General features: G+C 38.0%; 1 protein-coding gene across 3 annotated transcripts in view; it reads right to left on the bottom strand.

The window, feature by feature from the left end:
• Nucleotides 1-25684, bottom strand: part of CBLB (Cbl proto-oncogene B) — an 88516-nt gene that overhangs the window by 24767 nt on the left and 38065 nt on the right. For all 3 annotated transcript variants that reach the window (XM_063126859.1, XM_063126858.1, XM_063126856.1), the window contains 6 exons: nt 17189-17345; nt 15687-15808; nt 13086-13223; nt 12385-12472; nt 10363-10494; nt 4417-4620 (listed from right to left, as the gene is read on the bottom strand). In XM_063126859.1, the coding sequence (XP_062982929.1) occupies nt 4417-4620; nt 10363-10494; nt 12385-12472; nt 13086-13223; nt 15687-15808; nt 17189-17345 (841 nt within the window). The remainder of the gene's footprint in view (nt 1-4416; nt 4621-10362; nt 10495-12384; nt 12473-13085; nt 13224-15686; nt 15809-17188; nt 17346-25684) is intronic.

Genomic DNA, 25684 nt, shown 5'->3' with positions numbered 1-25684 from the left:
TCACACAATGCATTGCACAACTCATTAAAACTTCTTTAGACTAGCTATTGTTTGTGCTAGTTGTGCTAGTTCTTGGTTAGATTCAATGTTGTGTTTGCAGAAAAATGACAGGAGTTAGTGTTATTCTGCTAGTGATGGCACAATTGCTTTCGGAACTAGCATAACTAACACAATCAATATTTAATCTAATGAAGTCATAATGAGTTGGCAATACCTTGTGCAATGATTCACAGCACAGCCTGTGCAATAACTTTTGGAATTATTTGCAGCACAGCTTGTGCAACAGCTGGTGCAAAGTGTTGTATAACATCTTGTACAACATCAGATGCAACAGCTTAGGCAAGCAATATCAAATGATAGGATTTGACACTTGTGCTAGGATAAAAAAAAGGGTTTGCTGAAACCCTGTTTTTATCCTTGTGCAAGTGTCAAATCCAATAACTGTATACAAACCCGCAACAAAGAGAAATGATGTCCCAGGATGCTGGAGAATAAATGTTTTATTCCAAGCCCAATGTGTTTCGGCCTACTTTGATTTTACAGCCTTTTTCAAGCTACAAAAACAAACAACAAGTAATTTGTACTGTTTATCTGAGTATTTTTATAACATCTTTTACTTAATATATTGTTTTTGTTGTGGGTCATATGAGGATTGGGTGGATGGCAGGACAAACACACACACACACACACACACACACACACACACACACACACACACACACACACTCCTACATACAATAACACACACATACCTTCTCTCCTACCCACAGATCCAGATTGCTTGGATAAGGACAAGGCTGAAGCCTCCAGCCCAGCCCAGCACTTTTACTAATGACTGCTGGGGTAGAGAAGGCTTTAACCATGCCTTCTTCCCAGCACTCCTGCTGAAAAAGAAGGCACACGGCCATAACTCTCCTCACATGCCCCCTTTCCTAGCATTCTTGATTCTGAGAATCCTTGCATGCACTGTTTCCCAGTTCAACCGGGCTCCTACCAGAACACCAAACAACAACTCTGTTGGGAAACAGGGCATTTTGTAATGCCTCTCTTCACATGTGTATGGTGGAAAGGGCATGGTGGTGCTAGACTGGGAGGCAGAACACCCACATCCTCAACAGGCTGTATAGGTAGCCTCTGAGGGCCATATGCAGGCCGCATGTTGCCTACCTGATATAGAATGAAACTTTGATAAACAGTTCAGGGTACGTTTTACAATAGTACTTTGACATGCCGCAGACTAGCAATAAGACCGCTTAAAATAAAAAGTTACAAACACTAAGAATGAACAAATAAAGCTCATATAAATTTGCTAGTGACTTTAAGATATCAGAGGGAGGATTCTTGATACCTAAGATCATTTGGTCATGATTCATTAAACACATGCTTACTCATCTTCGCTAAAGAGTCTGGTTATGAGAAATATCCAGTTTTGGTCTGACCGGCTTTTCATAATGATTTTGAGGACAACAGTGTGAATCAAAGTCAGTTTTTCACCAAGTGAAAGACAACCATTAAAGTAGAGGATTGAATATATCCCCAGACAAAATGGCTTTTCACATAGTTCAGGAGCCGAAAGCAAGTCTATGAAATATTAATGTATTTGGAGATATTAAACTCTGTATGGATAGCTGGTATTGTTCCTAGCACACTGTCATAGCACTGTTTATTCCTCTTAAGTTGAAATGATCTTTTCAACAATCAATGAAAAGTTTGTTTATAATAGTATGAGCATCACTCTGGGCTGATTTAATCTTTTGATTTGGCTGTGTGCATTTGTGTGTGTGTTTTAGCTTTCAGTTATTTACAGAACAGCTGACTAATTTTGGCTTGTTCACTGGGAAATAATAAGTATAATTGCTATATCAAAGTTCACTTCTTGTTTGAAACTTCAAATAAATTGCATTCAACTTATTTAAAAATATGAACACATTTCTAATAGGCTGGTAGAACTAAAGTTAGACAAAATGATTGTAACAACAACAAAGAGTGTAGTTAAGACAAAAAAGAAGACCTAACAGTGTTGACTAGTTATACCTAGCCTCTTATCAAGAACGAAACATAGGGGAAGTATCTCAGATAAGTAAACACTCAATGTAGGTTTGAAATCCTAAGAACAGATATGAGGATTAGCATAGGAGTAGGCAAACTGTAGTCCTTCAGATGTTTTGGCCTACAACCTCCATAAATCCTCACCAGTGGCTATGCTAGCTGGGGCTGATAGGCCAAAACACTGGGGGAGAGGTTACAAGTTGCATGACTTCTTGACTGATAAAAGACTGATACTACAACACTGGAAAGATAAAAGCTCAATGCCTATAATGCAAAAGATTGAAGGCCTAACAACACTAGCAACAGGTGCCATTTACGTACAGATTTATATTTAGATATTTGGTCTGCCTTCATGGAAGTTTATGTGTAATTTACTCCTCTTTCCCTTTCTCCTTTTTTCATTTAGAACGTTGTGATATTTGAAACAGATGTTTGAAGTATGTAGTTGTACTTTCCCCCCATTGTTTTCTTTTGTTAAAACTTATAATAAGAATTGGGTGGGTTTTTTTTATAAAGTTTCACACTTGTGACTAGGGGCAATAAGTGAAAAACAATTGTGAAGATGCCAGAAAGCACTTCAGAGAGCTTTCTGGCATCTTCAAGACCAAGAAGATGTATTTGAACCAATATGCCTAGCCATTAAGAACTGCTTCACGTGTTACATAAAAAAAAGCTGTGTGCACACCTAAAAATGAAAAAAAAAAAGTTTGCATGCAACACACATGTGATTGAGTACTTGTGCAAAAATTCATGGCTTTAATCTGAGTGTAAACATTTTCCACCACTTTCCACCAGATAAAATGCAAATTGTGTCTTAGGCCACTTAAGCAAGGTTAGAACAATAGCAGCTTACTCAGCAATACTGCTTTTGTTCTGATTGGAAATGTCACATATTGCTTTTTCTTTGTCCTAGAGCGCCACACATTTTTTTTTTGAAAAGGTACTCCCTGTGGGTCTACTTTAAGTAGAAGTAAAATTGGAAACAACCCAAGGTCCAATCCTCAAGTATCCTTACCTCAACGTGGCTTACCTCACATTGGCATCATGGGAATTTTGTGTGTGTCACTCACAGTGGAAAGTAAACAGTGAGTCTTAAAACTCACTGGTTCACCCCCTGAGAGCATTTTGCTAAGTTTTTATGGGGTCTTGAGCTAAGCACACCCCAAATTTAGCTAGTTTCCCTGCATTGTCTTTACTTGTTTGTTATTTTCCTTAGGTTAGTCAAAACAGTCACTGCCCTCCATTCCAAATCCTATTTTTGAACTCCATTTTACACCATGATGGCTATGTGTTCCTAATGACGGCTCAGTCTCCCATTATCATCTTTAGCAGGCATGGTCTCCAAGGCAACAATGAACACAGTATAGTAGGGTCTTCTGGACTGGGCTGAATACCTATTAAGCACCTAGTGACCAAAGGCCTTGAGAATCTAGCATAACCAGCGACCTTGATAAGTTCCCAAATAACAGAACAGTCAGGAAGGGAATTCGGTTGTGTTCCCCTTCCTTTGAAAAGATATCCACACTGTGGTGGATAGCTCAATCAAAATATGAACTTTGTGTGTAATAATAATGAGTACATTATTATTATAATTAATAAAATAATTAATAAAATAATAATAAAATTATTAGTATTATTATTTCTATTATTCTAGAAATAATAGAAGGATTGAAGATATAAGTATGAAAGATATAAAAATGACTTTACATAATCTATGGTACTGCTGTATTTGTAACAACATATAAAGTCACCCCATATCAAATACATATAATTCCCCTTTGCAAAAATGATACTGGAAATTTTAGTTTAGAAAAAAAGACAACTAAGGGAGAGGGGGAATGATAGAAGTTTATAAATTTTTAAAAAAATATTGATAGAATTTTTCCTCCCTCTCATATAATACAAGAACATGGGGACAATCAATGAAATGGAGCGACAGTAAATTACTGACAGAAAAGAGAAAGTATTTCTTCTCACAACACCTAAAAGGATTATTAGACATATCCTCTAGAAATTTGCCCTTAATGATTAACCATGGTAACTATACGGAATGCCAGTTGGTACTAGGTAAAAAAACAACAGGGATTAGTGTTACCTCCATGCCCTGCTTGTGGAAAAACCTGTCTGGACAACTGTTAGAAAGAGGTTGCTAAATGTTCTGATTTAGATGTTTCTAAATAATGAAAATAGTATCCAAAAGATCAGGATAGGAAATCAATTACTTCAGTCTTGCCTATACTTTTACTAGTCTGCAAGAATGTGTTGCTTATGAATTAATTTTTAACACAATTTATTAACTTAATGGACTTCTTTAACTCTTACAAACTTCTTTTTAAACACATTATATATTTGAGGAAAAATATATACCTTTCGCACAGAAGCCAATCGATTCATCATTAAGGATTCTTCTCTGTCATCATCATCATCCAAGTCAAGCATGGGTATACTAAAACTATCCATAATGCTGCAGCACCTTGTGTTTTCATCCCTGGGGTCAAATGGGTCCACAATTATGGGTTCAGTCCCTTTGATTTCACAGCGACAAAAAGGGCATCCCTGGCCATCAGACTCCTGTATGTGTGAAAAACACACCTTTTAATTACTGAACACAATTTTACCTGTATGTATGTTCATCTGCAGAGAAGGTCCTCAGGATAAGGAAAACAGATTAACAGAATTTTACAAGACAAGCATATTGAATTCATTCCAAAAAAATAAAATAAAAAAATATGAAAGACTACAAAAATCCAACTTCTTATGTTATTAAAATGTGGTATTGTATTATTTTGCCTTCCAGGCTTGCCTTGCTATGCTGGTTTAGATATACATCTGAAGTTAAGGTCCTCTCTCACATCTCACAGCATTGTGAATAAATACACTAATGGGAACCTTTTCTGTTTGGTAGAAATCCAAGAAAGGTCAAGAGCTTTTCATATTAATGGATTTCCACAAACATCCCTAAGCAATTAAAGGCACAAAATCTAATAGAACTCAAAAGGTCATATTAGTTTACCTTGCACACATACATCACTGGTATTATGCTACCCAAACTGTTGAAGGGAATAAACAGAATTTACCAGATCTGCATTTTTATTTTCACTTTTTATATTTGATTTTAGGAGTGTGAATCTTTCGAAAAAAACATTTATAGAACACAACTGAGTAAATTCAAGACAGTAAACACAAGAGAAGGAATAAAGTATGAAGGATATCACTCTATGGCAGAGGTGCACAAGCTTTTTAGCCTCAAGGGTCACATTTGGGAAATGCTAGGAAGAGGCTGCACATGTGTGCACACATCCACAACTGTAATTCCTACCAACCTGGGCATTTTCCCACCAAGAATACAAAGCACAGCCAAACTCTTATGCATGTCTACTGAGAACCCCCAGTGCAAGGGATTTCCAGCATGAGGAGAACAGCTCCATTCCAGGTATGTTTAGTCAGAAGTAGGTCACAAGGCTTTCTACAATGATGCATTTGGGGTCACAAGGCTTTCTACAATGTTACATTGAGAAACACTGTTTTGATTTTGGGTTACTGATTGAAGATAAGAACAATTTAAAAGAATTTAAAGTTTAAATACTCTATTGAACAGGGTATCTAACTGCCTTTAAATTGCTCTCTTCTCCAGTAACTGTTCCCAGCACTTCTCGTCTTGGTCTAATCTGCTGGGCATCAGGTAAAAGTGGTAGGACTGCACAGCCTGCAGCCAAAGGCCAGATGCGGTTGATAGGCTGTGCACCCCTGCTCTATGGAATGGATCAGAATGTAATGTTTGAAGAACAAAGATTCAGAAGAATTACAGGTGTGCTTCAAACCATTACAAACCTCAATATATAAATTAATGGGGTTCAGCCATATGGGTCTCCTACAAAATGCTTTAGAGGTCTCAGTAAATTGTAAAACATAAAAATAATGTTAAAAATAAAGTAACGATTTCTCCAGAAATACCTTATCTAGAGATCCATAGGTGAGCAAGGAGAAAGAGGAGGAGGAGGAGGAACAGCAGCTACCACTACTCTGCGCAGAGATGGGTAGCAGCAGTGGTCCTTGCCACCATCACCACTTTTCCACTCAAATGATTAGGTTACTGAGTGGCAAATGCAGTGAGGAGAAAAGGCAGTAGGTCAGTAGTGTGTTCTTCTGGGTGCTGGGGGCCCAAGATGCAGCCGAAAGATACCAATCCAGCCTCTTTGCCCTACATTCCAGTTGTGAAAAAGCACAGTTCCTCAAAGATTTCCATTGTCTGCCTTTGGCGTTGAGATTTAAAGAATTACCATTTCTAGCAATCCCTCTCTTTGTACGTTTGCTGTATAAAGTGCTGGTGAGTGTGAAGAAGTAAACTTTCATATCCAACTTCATAATTTTTCTTGAAGGTACAGCACACTGAACGCAATCCCACATTCAGTCATAACAGCAGCCACCAAAGTAAAAGATAAAGAAATGGAAGAGGATTATTATTAATTTTTCCAAGTCTGGTATCTAATGACAGCCAGCGCGCTGTAGAGCTTAAAGTACTGGAATGGGACTAGGAGATCCAGGTTTTAGTGCCCACTCAGCTATGAAGTTCACTGGGTGATTTTGGACCAGGCACTGACTCTCAGTCTAATCTAACTCACAAGGTTGTTGTGAGGATAAAATTGAGAGAATGAGGACTATGTAAGCCACGCTGGGTTCCTCGCAAGATGAAAGAAGGTGGGCTACACATGTAAAGAATATTTATGATGAGAAGATTTTTTTGGATTTTAGATAAGAGAATAAATGTTTGGATTTTAGAATACATGTAAAAGTTGGCAGCTAAGCTAAGTAGATATTATGGACCACTGATTTAGTATCTACAGACTTTACAATTTAAAAAAGCCAGACCAACAACTGATTCAAAGCAGACACAAGGCCAATAAACTGCCTTTAAGAGAAGCTATAGTTCTGGGAAGTTGAAACAATGTACCAACTAATGCAAACGTTCAATAAACAGTTTTTGTATATTTGTAAGAACAGCTGCCTGGCTTAACAAACTTTGTTTCAATTGATACTCAACTTTCAGAACAGCAACATTCGAATTAACTGTTACGTGTAAATCAAAATCTTAGGATTAGTAATAAAACAAATTTAAATTATTTATGCTTTATTCTCAAGATTTAAAACAAGGTAGTATTTAAGCTTTTACAACATAATAAGCAGCTAACATCTGCTTTTTCCTCATATTTATAGATCACAGCCACAAACAAATTACATTTATATTTTATATATGTTAATTATATATATTCAGCTGAACATGCTTAAGGAAGACAATATACAATGTTCAAAGTTCCAATATGCAATATTCAAAGTGTCTTCAAATACTGGCTGGTCTTGCTAGCCAGCCAAAATTTGTGGTCACACCGCCCTGCCTCAGCATTGAACTCAAAGAAATAGTTGGAGTCTTATCTTTGACAATGCACTCAGGTTTGGAAGCTTAGAGAATGCTTCTGAAGCCAAGTGCAAAGTCAGACAAGCTCCAACCTGCCACTCACTTTGTGCTACAAATCTTGTCAATTTGTAGATTCCTGCTTTAGGCTTTAAAATCAGCTATGATTCTATACAAAAGAGTTTTTAAAAAGACTAAAAAAATACAAAAACATGGTACATCATCATTAAATATTACATACACACACAAATTAGTCATGTATACATATGTAAAAGAGGAAGAACCCACTACTTTAAATAAGCTCCTCTTACTTACTTTATACATTTTTACTTATATTTCTGTATTTGTATCCTATTTTTCCTGCCACAAACGAAGCCCAAAGAGTCTTTCTTATACTAAAGAAAACGTTACAGAGCAAATTGACCTTCATTACAGAATACTCAGAATAATACATTTTGTATTCACTGGAGATTTAGAGTAGCTTATTTTATTAAGAAACACAGATGTTTCACTATGAAGAAAAAAAGGATGGGAAATCTCTCTTTAGGCATGTCTAATGAACCATTATGACAGCAATTAAACACTAACCACTGGCAAGTAACAACTGACACTTCTACAGTATGTTCCCTTCATTAACTCATTAATTATACAGAAGTTAAATTTGTAATGAAGTTTGGTTAAATGGGAAGTGTGGCTGCTAATGAAAGAAAAAAGCCCAACGCTCCATTTTTCATTAAAGATCACTTGCTAAGAGTTACACTTTCGGCTGGAATTAAAAAGAAGTGTTTTGCTGGGGCCACATATTTTCTCCCTACTGACATATAGAAGGATATACACTACCTCAAAAAAAAAAAGCTGCTATTGAGATAATATCTGCCCTTTTACCTCATGATTGTTTTTACAGCTGCTTCACCTGAAGACCTAGCAGTGTGTGCAGTCCCCATTGGTGAAAGCGGAGGGGGGGGGATTTTTAAAAATTCAATCCCTGCAATTTCTATTATCTTTCTCAACATATAAAGTACTTAATTCTTCTGATTCCAGCAGATAATCAGAAGGATGGAAGGCAATGACAAAAACAGGATCTAAACTTTATTCACAGTAGATCAATGCCCATCTTCACATGAGGTTTTATTACTGATTGGGTTTCTTCCCACTAAATTCCTAGGAAATAATAATAATAATAATAATAATAATAATAATAATAATAATAATAATGTATTTGTTACCCGCCTCTCCCTCTGGATCGAGGCGGGGTACAACACAAATGCAAACATCATATAACTAATTAAAACATTTAAAACTAATACATTATTAAAAGCAGCACATTATTAAAAGGCAAATTTAAAATTCAACTGGGTAGGCCTGCCCGAAGAGATCAGTCTTTATGGTTTTCTTAAATTCTGGAAGACTGTTGACGAATCTCTCCTGGCAAGCCATTCCACAATCTGGGAATGGCTTGCCATTCTGGGAGCGGCAGAAGAAAAGGTCCTCTGGGTAATAGTTGTCAGCCTTGTTTTTGGTGGCTGGAGTAAATTCTTTCCAGAGGACCGGAGTGTGCGGGGCGGATTGTATGGGAGAAGGCGATTCCACAGGTAGCCTGGACCCAAACCAGGGCTTTAAAGGTGATAACCAACACTTTATACTTCGCCCGGAAACTAATTGGCAGCCAGTGAAGAGATTTTAAAACTGGTGTAATGTGGTCACCCCTAGGTGTACCGGTGACCAGCCTGGCTGCCATATTTTGAACTAGTTGAAGTTTCCGGACTAGGCACAAAGGTAGCCCTACATAGAGCGCATTGCAGAAGTCGAGCCTTGAAGTTACCAGTGCATGCACTACCACCTTTATGTCTTCCGACTCCAGGAAGGGGCGCAGCTGGCGTAGCTGATATTAGGCACTCCTGGCTGTCGCATATATTTGGGCTGTCATTTGGAGCAATGGATCCAGAAGCACCCCAAGCTGCGGACACAGTCTTTCAGGAGGAGTGTAACCCCATCCAGAACTGGTTGACACACTTCCAAACCCAGGTTATGGCCTTTGACAGCAAGCACCTTTGTCTTGTCTGGATTCAGCTTCAGTTTGGTTTTCCTCATCCAGCCCATTACCGCCTCTAAGCATTCATTCAGAGGAGACACACTATCCTTAGCTGATGCTGTTGTTGAAGGCATAGAGAAATAAATATATTTGGGTGTCATCAGCATACTGATAGCACCCCACCCCATGCCTCTGGATGATCTCTCCCAGCGGTTTCATGTAAATATTAAATAGCACTGGGGAAAGGATGGCACCACACAGCAGCTCCTTCTTTGAGGAGCAGCCATCCCCAAGCATCACCATCTGGAACCTGCCCGAGAGGTAGGACCGGAACCACTGAAGCACAGTGCCTCCAATTCCCAGTCCCCTCAGGCGATCCAGAAGGATACCATGGTAGCTTACATTTATTTGGGTAGCTCCACCAACACACATCTTCTCTTCCCTATCCCCTAATGTATAAAACTTACTTGAAGAGCTCATGCCTAATAAAAACGCTATTCATTCAAGGCTAAATTCTTTCTCCCTCCTTCCATTTCTACAAACTCTCATATCTCCTTTAACCACCTGACTGAGCAACCATGTTCAAGCAGGCACTATATTCTTTATCATTCTCACCAGTTTCTTCTTTGATCCTGCACTGATTAGCTTAAAGAATTCTATATTTATTTTCTAATAACAGAAAAGAGTGCGGAAGTGGCAACAGAAACATTTGAAAACATATTTCTGGAGTTGATACTGTTGAAATGAAACACTTGTAAAATGATCAGTGAAAAAAAGAATCACAAGTGATTAAAAAAAGGATCTTAAATCTTACTGATTAAACGCATCAGCCTACATATGCATTTGATTAAAGAAAAGAAAGACAACCTACCTGCCAAGCTGTAAGGCAAGATGTGCACATCAGATGCCCACAAGGCTCAATCTTCACATCTTTGTCATTCTCTGCACAAATTTTACAAAGCTGGAACGTGGAACCCATTTCACAGTACAATTCATATTGTTCCTGAAAATAAAACTATTGCAGTTAAGTGGCTCTGCAGGATGGTAAGTTAATTGAAGTTTAAGAACTATTTGACTTACAAGCCAGGTTGCATTTTCTAAGCAATACAATATTGAGACAACCCATTTTTAAAACATTCATGTTTAGTACATGCTTAGTATAATATTTTAAAATTATAAATGTTAAGAGCTTTTTAATAAGCAATTCCACACATATGTTATATTTAGTTAATCCCTCCGCCCCACCCCACCCCATGTTATAAACAAAGTCTTATGGGACCTTAAATCCTAACACATTTATTATGGTGTGGGCTTCTGTGGACTAGCATCCATTTCACTTCTCTCTCTCTCTCTCTCTCTCACACACACACACACACACACACACACACACACACGAACGATACTGGAACTGTAAGCAGTAAGTCAGTGGGAAATGAAATGCAACAAATGTAAGACAATGGCTGTCTGGTTTCCAAGCCCTCCCGCTGCAGTGTGAGACAATAAAGAGGTCTGCCAAGTAATCCACAAAACTTTATTCAGCAAATAAACATCTCTTCGCACCGAAGAGAGTTTAAACACTAGGAACTTTCCTCTACGCTAAAACTTGGCTAACTAAGCTAGACAATTGTCCTTCTAACAAAAGGGAAGTGTTTTTTTCCCTGAGTCCCTTAACTTCAGGAAGGATTCCTCTGAAGAAATCTTTGGCAAGAAGCTAGCCAAGCTGATCGCCTCTCCCCTTCTTTTAGCTCCGCTTGTTTGAATCTGTGGTGGACTCTGGGATCAGTCAACTCTGAAGTCCCTTCCCCCTCTGAGGATTGCTGAGTTCCCACAGACTGAGTTGTTAGCATTTTCGCTGATAAAGTCCGGCGAAGATTCATCCCTGGCTGCTGAAGAGCCCCGCTTCCTGTGTAGGCTGGTACACTTTTAGTCCTGTTTCTTCTGGTTCAGAATTGATTCCGATTGATAGCCTGAAACTCCTTCCCCCACATTAAGAGGAACAGGCCTAATCATGACACCGACTGGATTTGGACGACTGCAGAAGCAAAAGAAGCCACAATGACTTCTTCCTCTTCCACCACCACATATGCCAGTGTCACAGCAATTTACATAATTACCCATGATGCAGTGCATGTTGCACTGTCATCTTAACCCAGTGCGCTGCACTGTGGGGGTGGCTCCTTACACACGCAACAACCCATGGCATCTTACACTGCAAGAAGCAATTATAGGATTGCTTGGATTTTCCATATAGTATGTTGAAGCAACTTCAGAGTGTTTTTGTTTTTTTTACATTTTATTGATGTATTATTAATATTTAAAAAAATACTTTGTACTTCCTATCAGGATTGGAAGCCAAAAATAATATTAATAAATGATAACACATGCATCAGTAAACTTGCTTGACAATTATTAATGGCTCTTATCATAAAAAATGAATGTTTGTCATGAACTCTATTGGGTAGATGTACATAGTACTCTAAATACTTTAAGGGTGCAATCTTATCTGGATGATCCAGGTTTGTAAACTAATGGGCATTCTATGCAGAGTGGGAGATCTTTACCTCTGCACGTCTCTCGCTCTGCATTTTTGAAAGCTGGCATTTTTGCCTGTCTAGCTAGGTCTCTGTGGAGGGTGAGGGCTAGGGAGGGCTAGCAATAGCTCATATCCCTACTTCCCCATTCTCAGACCTCCTGAGTCAGAGGTTGGAGTGGTGTGTCTCTGGTCTCAAATCCAGAAATCTTGGCTTCCTCCCCCCTCATCTTGGTACTGACTACTTTTAACAGCATATGGGCTTAATGAATATCTTATTGAAAATTTAGAATTTAATTCTACAATACATTACTCTAGTGGTTAATGTTTTCACTATAAATTAATTGATAATATTCAACATACCTGTGTAACTTTTATGTGATCATGTGGGGTGGGTTCACATAGTCCTGTCAGATCAGGATTATAACTTCGTCCATCTGGATACAGATAGCTGCATTGCAAATAAATAATGTTTGCCATTTTAGTTTGCATAACTTGTAGTCAAAGTCAATACATTTTAGAGTATAAAATATGATCCAAGCACTATCAACTTTTGGAAACAAACTGAAATTGTGACTTTCCAGCTCAATCTGATAAAAACTGGCTTATAAAGTCACTTGACCAAACAAAATGTGTATCATACTGGCTCTTAAAAACATTCCACCACCAAGGTTTCAACCAACGGTAAATGTCAATGAGGATTCTGAAGACTTTCTCTCCTTTCACCCTAATGATCTCTTACTACAAGATTTCTGATAGCTTCTTTCCAGTTCTGCCTATCCTTTATTGTAAGTTTCGTGCTTTTTATTGTTTTTTCACCTGTACCACCTGCTACTAATTATATCCTAATTTCTTTCTCTATTTCCATTTTAACTAAGTTCCAGTTTGCTTAAATTTGGAGCATATTTATTCATAATTTGAAGAATTATAAATTAAAAGGGAAAGAACACTCATTTCAATAATGATCCACAAAGTAAAATTAGATCAAACTGTAGCCTTAGTTACATCTCATATGTCAGAGAACCAGGCTTCCTGTATTTAAAGTGGAATGCTTTTATACTCACAATCCTTCCCGGCTTCCATCAATCAGAGCTTGAAATAAAGGCTTATTGTGAGGTATGGTCTGTAAAATATTTCCATCGCCAGTGACATAGCCAATGGCCCACTGCCCTAGTCGAGTGCAACTTAATCTGAAAATGTAGCTGTAAGACAAACACACAAACAACAGTTAGCAAAGGAAACCAAGGCAGTCCTATTAAAAGACTATGTCTATACTGAAGAAAACTAAACTTACTTTCCCACATTTTATAAGGTATGAAAAATAAATCATTGTTTCTTTTATGTGTAAACTCCAGCACCTAATACAGTGGCTGCCTTTGGGCATAATGCCAAGTTATAGTTTGTGAACCACAGTTTGTTGAGCAAGCCAGATTATGGTTTATTTTGTCTAACAACTACTTCTTGTCTTTATCTCCACCCTCTATGAGTATCCAGTTCTATGCCTTTGAAGCGGTTTAGGAATGGCATGGTTTCACTATGTCACCAGTTCTCTGACTAGTGGCCACTTGCAGAAATGGGGCAGGAAACACAACACTCTTCTCCTTGTAGATCTTCAGATGCACACTCTGCACACTCCAAGTCAACCATAGCTCTAAAGCTTCCTTTCCTTCTCCCCATTCCTAGATATGCTCTATGGAGGATTGCTGCCATTATTGCTTAACAATCTCCTCCTAACTTTCCTGAATGAAATAGTCGTACTACCAGATTTCTTCCAGCAGTCTCAAGGACTTTTTATGAAATTTGCTAGCCACCCAGAAAGGTAACTAAGCAGTGACAAAGGTCCAGAAACTGTTGGGGCAAGTTGCTAAGAGGAAAATTGTACTTTCATCATTTATTTCTGGAAAGATATTAATAAAATGGTCCATAATCCCTTTATATACAATTTTTCTCCTTGCAAAGTTGGTGCAGAGTTAGGGGGTACCCTGGAAAGGGAGAGCTTGTCAGAGAATAGGCAGCTGAGCAAAGGAAATAGTTGACAAGCAGAGTGAGATATGACAGAGGTCTGGAAATGTGCCAACAAGAATTGTTCAGTCATGTGAGCCATTTCTTTTTCTAACTAGTACAGCCCCATGTCTCTGTAGCTAGGTAGGTAGCTGGAGCAGAATGCCAAAACAAACTAGGGTTAAGGCAGGATAGCAGGTTCAGACATAATCACACATCACAGTTAATGCAAGACCAGATTCAAAAGCCAACTTCAAGCCATGGTTTCAGATCATGATTTGTGGGCAATAAACCATAGTTAGTTGGCTAGGACAGGTTTCTTGCACTGAGCAGTTGGTTGGACCTGATGGCCTTATAGGCCCCTTCCAGCTCAACTATTCTATGATGCACAAACTGATAACTGTTAAGATAAAGAAATCATGATTTAGCATTACATCCAAACATGGCCACTGTAAACTCAAGCATTTTCCAGAACAGAAGACAAAATAAGGATATTTTACAGAATTAAAGGAAATACAATCAAATTAAGAGATATGCACCCAAAGGCATAGCTTATTTTCTTCTTCTTCTTCTTCTTCTTCTTCTTCTTCTTCTTCTTCTTCTTATTATTATTATTATTATTATTATTATTATTAATATAGCACCATCAGTGTACATGGTGCTGTACATCTTGGGAACAACAGCTCTTCTACTGCTGAAAACACAAATGGTTGCTCTGTCTGATAAGGTGCTTGTTTCTTTGAAAATTGAAAGTGCTGTGCCAAAAATCATACCAAAGAGTTCATCTGCATGTGCAGTATCCTCCCTCCCCCACACATAAATTTCTTTATCCAGCATTTTAAGATAAAATCAGCAACAGTCTTGACAACGAGGTGCTCTCCAGATACTTTGGCCAATGGCCACAGAGTTATGAGAGTTGTAGCCCAAAACATCTGGAGGGCACCCTACATCACTACTGTGCTAGGAACCAACTTTTGTTTTTCCACCTCCCGATCCAGAAATCTTTCTGTGTCAACAGGCCCCACAACCCTTTTAATACTGTGGATCCAACTAAGATGCTTCACTCTCACAATAAATGCCACCTTTGCCAGTGTGTTAAAGGCAAAATGATTTCAAGTAATCTAGTCACACAATGTGGGCCATGTAGTAAAGATAAAACAGAAAGTACTAATTGAATTTAGAGTTGTACTGCAGAAATGTATTAAGTGGTGCAGCTCACTGAGAAAAAAATAAGAGCCACAGATAGATTATTATAGGCACAGACAGATGTATCTGGGGAAGTCTGGTAGCTAACCTGTGATTTTATAGTTGTAATATATGGCTCTAACAGCTACAATCCACTGTCTGCATGAGGTCCAGGGTTCCTGTTAGAAGCTTTGAAAACATTCATTTTTTAAAAAGGAATTAGTATTCATGGTTTTGGAAGAAAGCCTGAATATCTGGCAGCAGCACATCTGGAAAGCTTAAAACTGAAAGAAGAGCTCAATATTTATTACACTTTACTATTTAGTCCTAAATGCATCTCAATTTAAAGACGACATTCAGTAAAGCTAATGATAGCAGGTGGTAGTTCTTGCAATGTGGTTGAGAAACTCACAAAATGCACTATGTTAAGTGTTTCTGTTAAGTATGTTTCTAATGAAGTATTAGTTGAAATGCATTACCTTCCTGGTTTGGTGCTGTATTTCTGTAACCGTGCTTTAACTTCATCGTATGTCAGAAATGCCATATATCCAGGATGCGTCACAGCTAAGAAGTTCCAGTTCCTTAAAATTGAACCCCAAGGCTAAAGGCAAAGTGAAAATATACATATATAGATATTTATATTGATTCCCCCCCCCCATCCTCCCCTCCAAAGCTCGTGCACCCCTCATAACCATGTGAGGCAGGGTTAGGCTGCAAGATAGGACTGGTTAGGTTCTAATTATCCTAGTTTAATAAGTGATGGTTTAGTCATAGCGCCTTCAGGCTCCCCCTCCTCACCCATCTCTGCCACTTAGCAGTTCAATTGTGGTTAATTTAAATCCCAGTTTCCCATTATGTCCAGAAGAGGAAACTGCATTTTAAAGTAACCACACATAAGCTAACAAATGAAGAGAGGGGAGAGTACGCTTGATGCTTGCTCTGGCTTAATAGACCATGGTTTATTAAGCCAAGACCATTCTATATGAACCAGCCTGAAATGACTGGTCCACCCAGCAATCTTCAAGAGACAATGTTTCTAGTCCCAAGTCCTACATTCCAGCCAGCTAGTCACCATAACAAAATAGCTTTCAATGGAATACACATGTGATATTATTATTATTATTATTATTATTATTAATAATAATAATATAGCACCATCAATGTACATGGTGCTGTACAGATTACAGTGATATATTTAAGATCTACAGAATTATTAATATACAGAATTATTAATATAGTGCCATCAGTGCACATGAGTAACTTATGCAAATGTCTAATCCCTGCAACAAGAAATGTATAATATACATTTCAACAGGGGTGAGAAAAATAAGCCTAGGTTCTCAGCAGGTGAAGAAAAATTGCTCTCAGTATGTTAATCTAAATGCATACCAAAACAACTATTTTCCCCCTTTACATATAGCAGTACTGCAGATATCCTTATCAAGCATCAAGTATCTCATTTGTTGCAGCAGTCATTCATGGATAATGTACTAAACATGGCAACTACTACAATCACTATTTGTAGGTACAGAGTTCAGGAATATAAACAGATCCTATCTCAAACTCTCATACCAAGATAGTAAGCAGAGTAGAAAACTGAATAAAAGAAAAGTGAGGTCAAAGTTCATTCATTCATAGAAAGCTTCCACTGTGAACCAGCCAATAGGAATAAAAGCTGAGAAAACAACCTGGATTCACCTTATGTTTTTTTCTGCTGACATTTTCTCTGAACAAAACTTGGAAAAGGTCATAACTGAAATAAGTATCAAAGCTTTAAGCATAATTTAGACACAACCACAACATCCAAGACTCAAACTGGATAAATCTCATAGCCAATTCCATTAAACTAGCCTTGCTAGTTTAAAGAATGTACACTTTGAACCACTACTACTGAATGTTTTGCAAGGTTTAAAGAAATATACGTAGGTATAGGCAACACAAAAAGACAATGTTCAAGATTACATTAGTCTGAATATTTTACCTGAAATAATCTTGTGAAAATATCAAATTCAAAAACTGAAATGTAGTCATTGCACGTTAAATCAATAGTAGACTTCAAAGCCATTGCTTCCAAACCAGAACTAATCTGGTGCACCTCATGTAGACACTGCCGGAACACCTTCCAAGGCACTATGGTTCTGTGATAAGAAAATAAAACAAATCTGTTACATAAGATACTGTAGAGAGCTTCAAAAATGATTGCAGATTTATTTTCATAATAATGAAGTCTGTGAATTAAACTGATCTGTTCTACTATACTGTTCCCTTCACAAGAAAGGCTGAAATCCATTAACTGTTCTCAGAAACCTGCAGCATCAAATACAAAATTGTGACCCTAAGAATGAAAAGGGATTGCAAACCTGTATAATGCATTTACTGCAGGATTTACTAAACCAGATCAGTTCTAAGAGTTTATGGCATCTCCACTGAAGGAGAGAGACCAACACATTGCATCTTAGAGTATGGGAATTTCCCTCTAAACTTCTTGGCTACATTGAAGTCCCCAGCTCATTTCTTTGTCCTACTCTTCTATGGCCTGAAACTCTATTCTCCTTGCTTTGGGATTTTCCCTTCTGCTGCTGATCTTTCCCCCCTCCCTTCATCTGTGAATTTTAGCAGAACCTTGTCTTCTCTTTCCTGTCAGCCTCCATTTTCAGCTCTTAGGCATTTTTTTCTCCTAGGCAATGGATATGCTCCCAGTTAAAACTGGCAGCTAACAGTAATGACGTCACATGACACCAAGACTTAAGATTCTGGCTTCTCTGGGAAGAGACAAACCAGAGTTTAACACATATAACAATAAACAAAGTATGGCCCGACCCCACTCCTGCTTTCAGGAGCAAAGCAGAGCAATCACTACATGCATAATCCCTTTTTCCAATACAGTAAAAACACATTTGTTGTGCAATGTCCACACATTACCTTACATAGATTGTTTTGGCGCATTTTGGTGCATTTTTGGAGCACTCAATTGCACTATTTTGTACATGCAAAAATGTAATGCCTACCCTAGGTAATACCCATTGAACGAGGAATATGCTAATATAATATTCCAAATTTCTATGTAGAATACTCTTGAGAAAGTATCACGGGAATCTTGTATTATTTATGATATAGTGACAAGTGCCAAACTCCCCTAAACAGTATCTACTTCACACGTTTCTACACAAAAGTGTTGGGTATGTGAAATTTATCCTGACTGAAGTAACACTTAGACAAGTTATCAAAACAAATGTGAGATGGGGAAACTGAGATGTTCAGAAAAACATATGTTTGTGTTTTTCTGAAGACCTCTCTTGAGAAAATTGTAAGGAAACTCCTATAAAATATTTTCTCTTTTAGAATCAGTGAAATGCTTGTTAAGGCAATGTTTTTTACTCACTCAAAATGTATAGATTTTTTTGTAAGACAACATTAGAATATACACAACACCCAAATCCAAGATGTGTTCCCCCCCCCTCCGGAGTATGCTAGCACACTCATGAGAGAAGCATATAGGGCCGTTATTTCTTGTGAACTGCGGCTTGTCTTTTTTGGGTGATCATGGATCACTTTTGGAGATACAATAAACAAGCATCCTGCAGCTACACTCCTTTTGACTTGGCGCTCCCCTAAGGTCCAGCTTTTCACCTTCGTCATAAACAACTGACACAGACAACCTGCTACAAAACTTCCAGTGCTGCAATCCTATCAGTGATGTGGGTTTTCTGGAAACTTTTGAATTGAAACATCTGGATCATTTGCATAGGATGATTTACATTGGGACATTTTCAGATAACCTATAGAGTGATCTAATTTAGGATATTTGTTTAATTTGTATTTATTAAACACCAAGGTAAACCATGTTATTTTTTTGTCCCAATACATTTCAAGTATTTGACCTGAACTATTTGAAGGAACAAAAATTAAAGCACCATGAAGCTGTTTACTAAACATGACATGTTTGAGAGCAAGCGAGCTGGCTGCTACCTGCTTCTGTTCGAAAGAAACCCAAGGATGCTCTGTGCTTGGGGTGTTCTCGGTGACACCTGACTCCAGAACTCTGGCTTGATGAAGGAGGAACAAGCCACAGTTATAAGCTATAGTTTGTTCTTGGATTATAACTCTGGTTGTTTCACCATGAGAAAAAGTGCAGAAAAGCTCAGAGGCTTACGAGTAGCCAGGGCACATCTCACAGGATTGGGCCCTAAAATGTCCAAGTATCTGGAGCAACTCCCCTATGAGGAAAGGTTTTTATTTATTTATTTATTGCATTTTTATACCACCCAATGGCCGAAGCTCTCTATAACATCTGGGATTGTTTAGTTTAGAAAAATATGATGATATGCTGACAACCATTCATCTATTTCAACAGAATTCAACTCTCTTCTAAAAATATTGTTGAGGCATCTTCAATTTTGCTATTACTACTTATTGTTTCTATTTCACATAGAGACATATAAGTATTCTCTCATATACTTGCTAGGGAGAATCACCTGAAAAACATTAATTACAACTTTGAAACTGGAACTTGCCTAATACTGTATTTGTAATTGGCATCCACTGTTTATTGTTACTAATGAACTTATGAAATGGGTGGGGGGACTGAGAAAATCCTATGTGCTCTAATCTGGAAGCAACCTCCATTAAATAAAGTGGGTCTAACTTCTAAATAAATATGCACAGGAATGCTCTGTAAATTTTACAAATATGCCAAATACTGCATTTTATGTTGCTAAAGCAGTTAAATATTTTCGTCTGATAAAAAAGCAACTATTGCATATATTTCAATTCCCTCCCCCTCTGTAAATAATAATGATGTTGATGATGATGATGATGATGATGTATTCATTTGTTACCCGCCTCTCCCTCTGGATTGAGGCGGGGTACAACACAAATAAAAACACCATAAAATACATACAACTAATTCAAATGTTTAAAACCAGTGCATCATTAAAAGCAGCACACCATTAAAAAAGGCATCTTAAAATTCAACTGGGTAGGCCTGCCAGAAGAGATCAGTCTTTATGGCTTTCTTAAATTCTAGAAGACTGTTAAGTTGACGAATCTCTCCCGGCAAGCCATTCCCCAAACTGGGAGCGGCAGAAGTTTGCATCCATCTGTTGCCCTGAAAAAAACAGAAAATCATGGGGTTTTTCCATGATTTCAAAAAATTTGGAAATTGTATATCTACACCCCCCCCCCAAAAAAAACATACATTCCATTTCACTTACTTGGGAGATTGAAATGTAAATTAACTATTTCTTAGTTTAAAAGTTTTGGACAACGGGTAATATCTAAATCGACACATGTTATGTTAATTAAGTTGCTGTAGGATAAGGGACCTCTAGCTTATCTTTCAGGATTCCCCAGAAAAATGCCAGCTAACACTATAGGTGCTATACTAGAGGTCCCCTTACACTAAACACAATGTAATTTACGTTAGAGGTCATGTCAAAGTGGATACTGCCCAAGGGCTCAAGTCTGACTAAAACTATGCTATATAAATAATGTGAGTTTAAAATGATGTGGGTGGAGCTAATTGCGAGAGCTTTCCCCACAAAACTGACACCCACTGCGTGGTCTACAGTTCTGGGAGCAAGAGCCATGGGAGCATCCCCTATCCATGAGACTGGGCCATTTAAATGTTAGCTGCTCAGCTGAAACATCTAAAGTGTTTTGGTTTTTTTGCAACCAACACTGGGAATATGACTGAAGGATGGTACAAAAATACTTGCAGTAAACCAATAAGTAAATAAATGGCTCTAGAATGAGTCTAGTAATTAAAACAATAAAAAGGGTTATAATGTAAACAGCTAATACAGCATCACCACACTTGTAAAAACAGTCTTCCAGTAAATCTGTTACTTTTTAAAGGCCATCTTTTGTTTTACCCTGCACTGAAAAGATTTATGCTGAAAGGTTAGGTGCAAAAGCTAATTCTGAAACCCAATCCTGTAGTTTCTGCAGCAGCTAAAAGTCTGATTGGGGATTGTACCCTACATAATATCACAAATATATGCTGACAAATCCACAAGGTTGTGGTAGGCTAAAGTTCAACACCTTTCAAGACATCAATGTTTCTGTTTATGAAAAACAGGAAACCACAATGAGCAGCAGAAATACAACAGATGCAATTTAAAAACAATGTTAATATATTAAAGAAGATAGCTAAGAGTGAGCTACTGCTCTGATTAAAGAATGACAGGATCTAAAGCCATGATTTGAAGGTAGTTTTAGATTCTAAATTAAAAGGGGGCTCTGGTTAGCCATATCTTTCGCTGCAGTTTGATCCAGTATGGAGAATTCACAATCCAGAAGAGAGGAAGCACACCTCATTAAGCATTGCCAAAACAGAAACAACAGCATATATACACCATCCCCTTCTCAACAAGGGGCATCTAGGCTCTGATATTTGTCCTCTAGCCAAACCAGTATTAGGAGTTAATCCAGATCCAGGACCTAAAAACTATGTTTAACCATTATTAGGTCTGCCGATAATATATTTTAAATTGTTTTTGACACAACACACCCAACTTCTCACAATTAGTCATTCTAGCACACATACACATGTTGCTTGTCATAACAGTCTACAAAATTTTCTGAAGGATGGTACCCAAAGTTTAACTGCCAAAGTTTGTGCTTGCCACCAAGGGAGATGAGGTCTCTTGTCTGTGACATCACACTGAGGACTCTAAGCATAAATGCAGAGCAAGCTCCTGTCTTCTTCCCCAGTTCAAAAGTGGGCATGGTGAGGAGTGCTTTTCTTAGTCCTACTGAGCTCCGGAGACATTTGGAAACCTGCAAGGAGTGGAGGAGGATCAAGGTCTCTCCTTGACCTCAATCAGATTTTGGAGACACTTGAAACAAAGCGAATCACCACTTCAACGAATCTCCAATGGCTGGCAAAATAGAAAGGTACTTCATTCTTCCCAAGGATCTGCAGGATGTGGAATGCCTTGCCAGATTAAAAAAGCTTTGCCCCAATCCTGCAAAATTCCAATGATTTGCGCCACCCCCTTTTGGTGCACCCAGGGTTTTTGCTCCTTAATGTGTAATCGTGCATGGTTTTGATGGTGCATCGGGTACCTCCAAACTAGGGGAGGCTGTGTATGGAATTTTTCCCCAATCCTGCAAACTTTCAGCACTTTAGAGCCACCCCACCCCTTGTTGGGGTGATGCTGGAAATGCTGAATTAAGCCCCTGTACTTTACCTCACACCCATCCCCTCTCATTGGGATATTGTAGAAGGTTAAAACAGGCTGCTATGATGTTGTCAATGGGTGAAACAGAACCACTGCTCATGTGGGAGGACTGCAGTGGGACAAGGGGCAGTAGCTTATTTTCAAAATAAGATACCGTGTGTAGCTTATGAACCCAGCATGACTTAAAGTGATGTCTGAACCCAACCATTATGTAGGATTCAATTTATCACATGTAAGACATGTCTTTATATCTCCAATATTTTTCCACTACAATTTTAAGTGAAAATTAGTCATAATACAAGAGTTTTATGAAGTACATCTTACAACCTTCAACTATGTCAGTTCCTGCACCTAGAACTGAATGAAATTATAGTACTAACTTGTGTGGCTTTCTGGACATAGAATTCCATCCTGCATAGCAGTGGAAGATAGGACATGAATGCACGGAGTGCTAACTAAATTACTTATATAACACACAAACACGACACTTTTCAGTCTTTCTTCCTTTATTACAACATGGCTGCTACCTTCTTCCTCTCTGATCGGTGATAAAATCTCTCAAATGATCCTCTTTACATCTCTCACAACAGCTGCACTGACTACTGACAATCTGGGATTAATTGTTAATTTCAAAAGTTAGAAAGTTTGTGGACATTCTATGGCACCAGTCAGCTCGGCCAGTGGATGGCAGCGCTCAGATATGAGAGGATCATGTTTTAGCATAAAATCAGAATACAGCTGATTCAATCATAGGTGTATTGAGGTAACAATCGTGATGTAAACAATACTTCCTCTCCATTTCATCTGTCAGCACTTCCTTCCAAATATATGAGTCTTTAAATTGAGTGACTGGCTCCATCTTTGGGGATTAAACTGGATACTTTATCTTTTTGGAACACATGACTCCAATAAAATTATTTGCCATGATGGTCATTGGTAATAAGTAGTTTTCACTGAAAAAAACACCTTAATTGTGTAAAAATAATAATGCTGAAATTATGTGAGTAGAAGGTAACAAAATACAATATATTCTACAATATACTCATTACCATACAAGGCCCAGGAGAGACAGTGTTTTGGGGGATGAATAGAAGAGAGGACTTTTGGGGACCGGAGGAAATAGTTCCCCAGACTGGATGTTGATTTGAGCCAAAGAATTGAGGGGCTTCTGAAGCTTATCTCTTGTTTGAGGGAAACTTTTAGAAATGTGAAATGTTCTTCTTCGAGCTCAATTCAAGTGAACTTCGTCAACATGTATAGTCTGAACTAACAAAAGTAATGATTTTATTCAAGATAAACAGCAAAAAAAGACATTGTTGAATACTGCATTTCAAGTTTTGCATGTATTAAATGTAATGCAAGAATATGACAAAAACAGGTCACATATAGGAACATTTGTCTCAGCACACAGTAAAGCACACTAAAGAGGAAAGAAAACCTTGTTTGTCCAACTAGGTGGGGGGAAGGCAATACATCTAAGCAGTATCTGAATGCATTAAGGCTTCTTTAAAGAACTCCCTTTAATGTAATAGTGGGTGGTCAAAGTCCAAATTAGAAAAACATTTTCAATAGCTGAAAAATCTGGATAGAGGCCTGCAATGAGGTTATAGTCCTGAAGAGCCATGTCAAGGAGATTCTTAAAGAGGCACAGGTGTCTTAGGTGCCTAGGAGTGCCTTTTACCAGCTTAGCCTGGTCCACCAGTTGCAGCCCCTACTGGGAGAAAGCAGATTTGGACTTACATATGACTTGGTTACAGCTGGGCTAGATTGCTGCAATGTTCTCAACAAAGGGACTGCCTTTAAAGACAGTTTGGAAACTTCAGCTGGCATAGAATACAGCTGCCAAGATACTTATGGGTTCAGATGTTCAGACCATGTCACACCAATTCTTTACTAGGTTCATTGGTTGCCTATTTGTTTCCAGGCACAAGTGCTGTTTTTGACTTTTAAAGCCCTAAACTGTTTGGACCAGTTACCTGAAGGACTGTCTGCAACCATATGGGTCCTGAGATTGGCCTAAGGGGCTCTTGCTATCTGTCCTGTTGCTAAAAAAAATTAACATTAGTTGGTACCTGGCGCAGGGGTTCAGTGCAAGGGTGTATGGTTCCCTCATAGGTCATTTTTAAGCATTTTTTTTTCATACTACTCTAACTAAACGTTTTATGTTAATTCACTGGTTTATTTTTTACCATGGTTTGTATACTGCATTTGGTTCATTAATTATTGTAAGCCATACTGTGAAGATTATACCCTAAAAGGTAGGATATAAATAAATAAAACAATGCTGATTTTCTCTCACACCGTGTTCGCTACCTACAGTATTCCTCACATCTCTGCAGTAAGCAGTAGCGGAACAGAAGTATAAAGCATCGAAGTCAGAAGAATTGGGGGAAATTAAGTACTGTTGAAGCCTATAACACATATAAAGAAGACACTATTCAATTATATTATATGTGCATTCTGCAATCCCTATGGGATCATTTATTGGTTTATACTGTATGCTTTTATCTGTACGCTGCCCTGAGATCTTAATGATATAGGGCGGGATACAAATGTTTTAAATAAATAAATAACATCTGTAAACAATTATTACTGATATCATGCTCTGCAGACTCATGACTAATGAGCCCACTTAGTGTTAGCAGTACATTTATCTACTATTTGATTTTAAATATAACGTGGTGCTTCCAATGGAGAGCTCCTAGCAAACCATTGTATAGTTATTCTGTCTTTTCCTCCTTAATGGATTTCCTATGGAAGGAAAAACAGAAGCAAGCAGTGGTGGGCAAACACAGAAGGGTTATAAGTGCATTATGGTGTCTGTACCCCCTGTAATATTCTGTGAATGAGACAGGGCAATAGAGTGATAAAAGACTGATCTAGAAGAACCCATGGAAAGTAAAGAATAAAGCTGCTTTCAGCATTTCAAATGGGACTTCTCACATTGCATCTTCACAATAGTAGTGCTACCTATTTATATTCTTAAGCTCTTGAAATCATGTGCTATGTTGCCTTTTGCCTTGCTTTCTACCTACCATGCTTATTGTTTCAACACCCATTTCAGAAAACCTTTATCAAGTTTCCTCTTTCTGTAATAGTTGAAGATTGGTGGAGTCTCCACAGGTATCTTGTGGGCAGGAGAATCAATATTAGTAACCTTGACATGCCTCTAGCCTCATTCTTCTCAGCTATATCTAATCCCATTTCTTGTGAAATTTCTACAACTTTTTTGCCATCAGTGGTATTAAGTCCTTTTATCACTACTATCAATATTGACTATTTTTTAAACTATC

This window comes from Elgaria multicarinata, chromosome 5 (assembly GCF_023053635.1).
Source record: "Elgaria multicarinata webbii isolate HBS135686 ecotype San Diego chromosome 5, rElgMul1.1.pri, whole genome shotgun sequence".
Lineage (NCBI taxonomy): Eukaryota > Metazoa > Chordata > Lepidosauria > Squamata > Anguidae > Elgaria > Elgaria multicarinata.
Note: the sequence above shows the minus strand (reverse complement) of the source record. Positions and strands in the feature narration are given on the sequence as shown.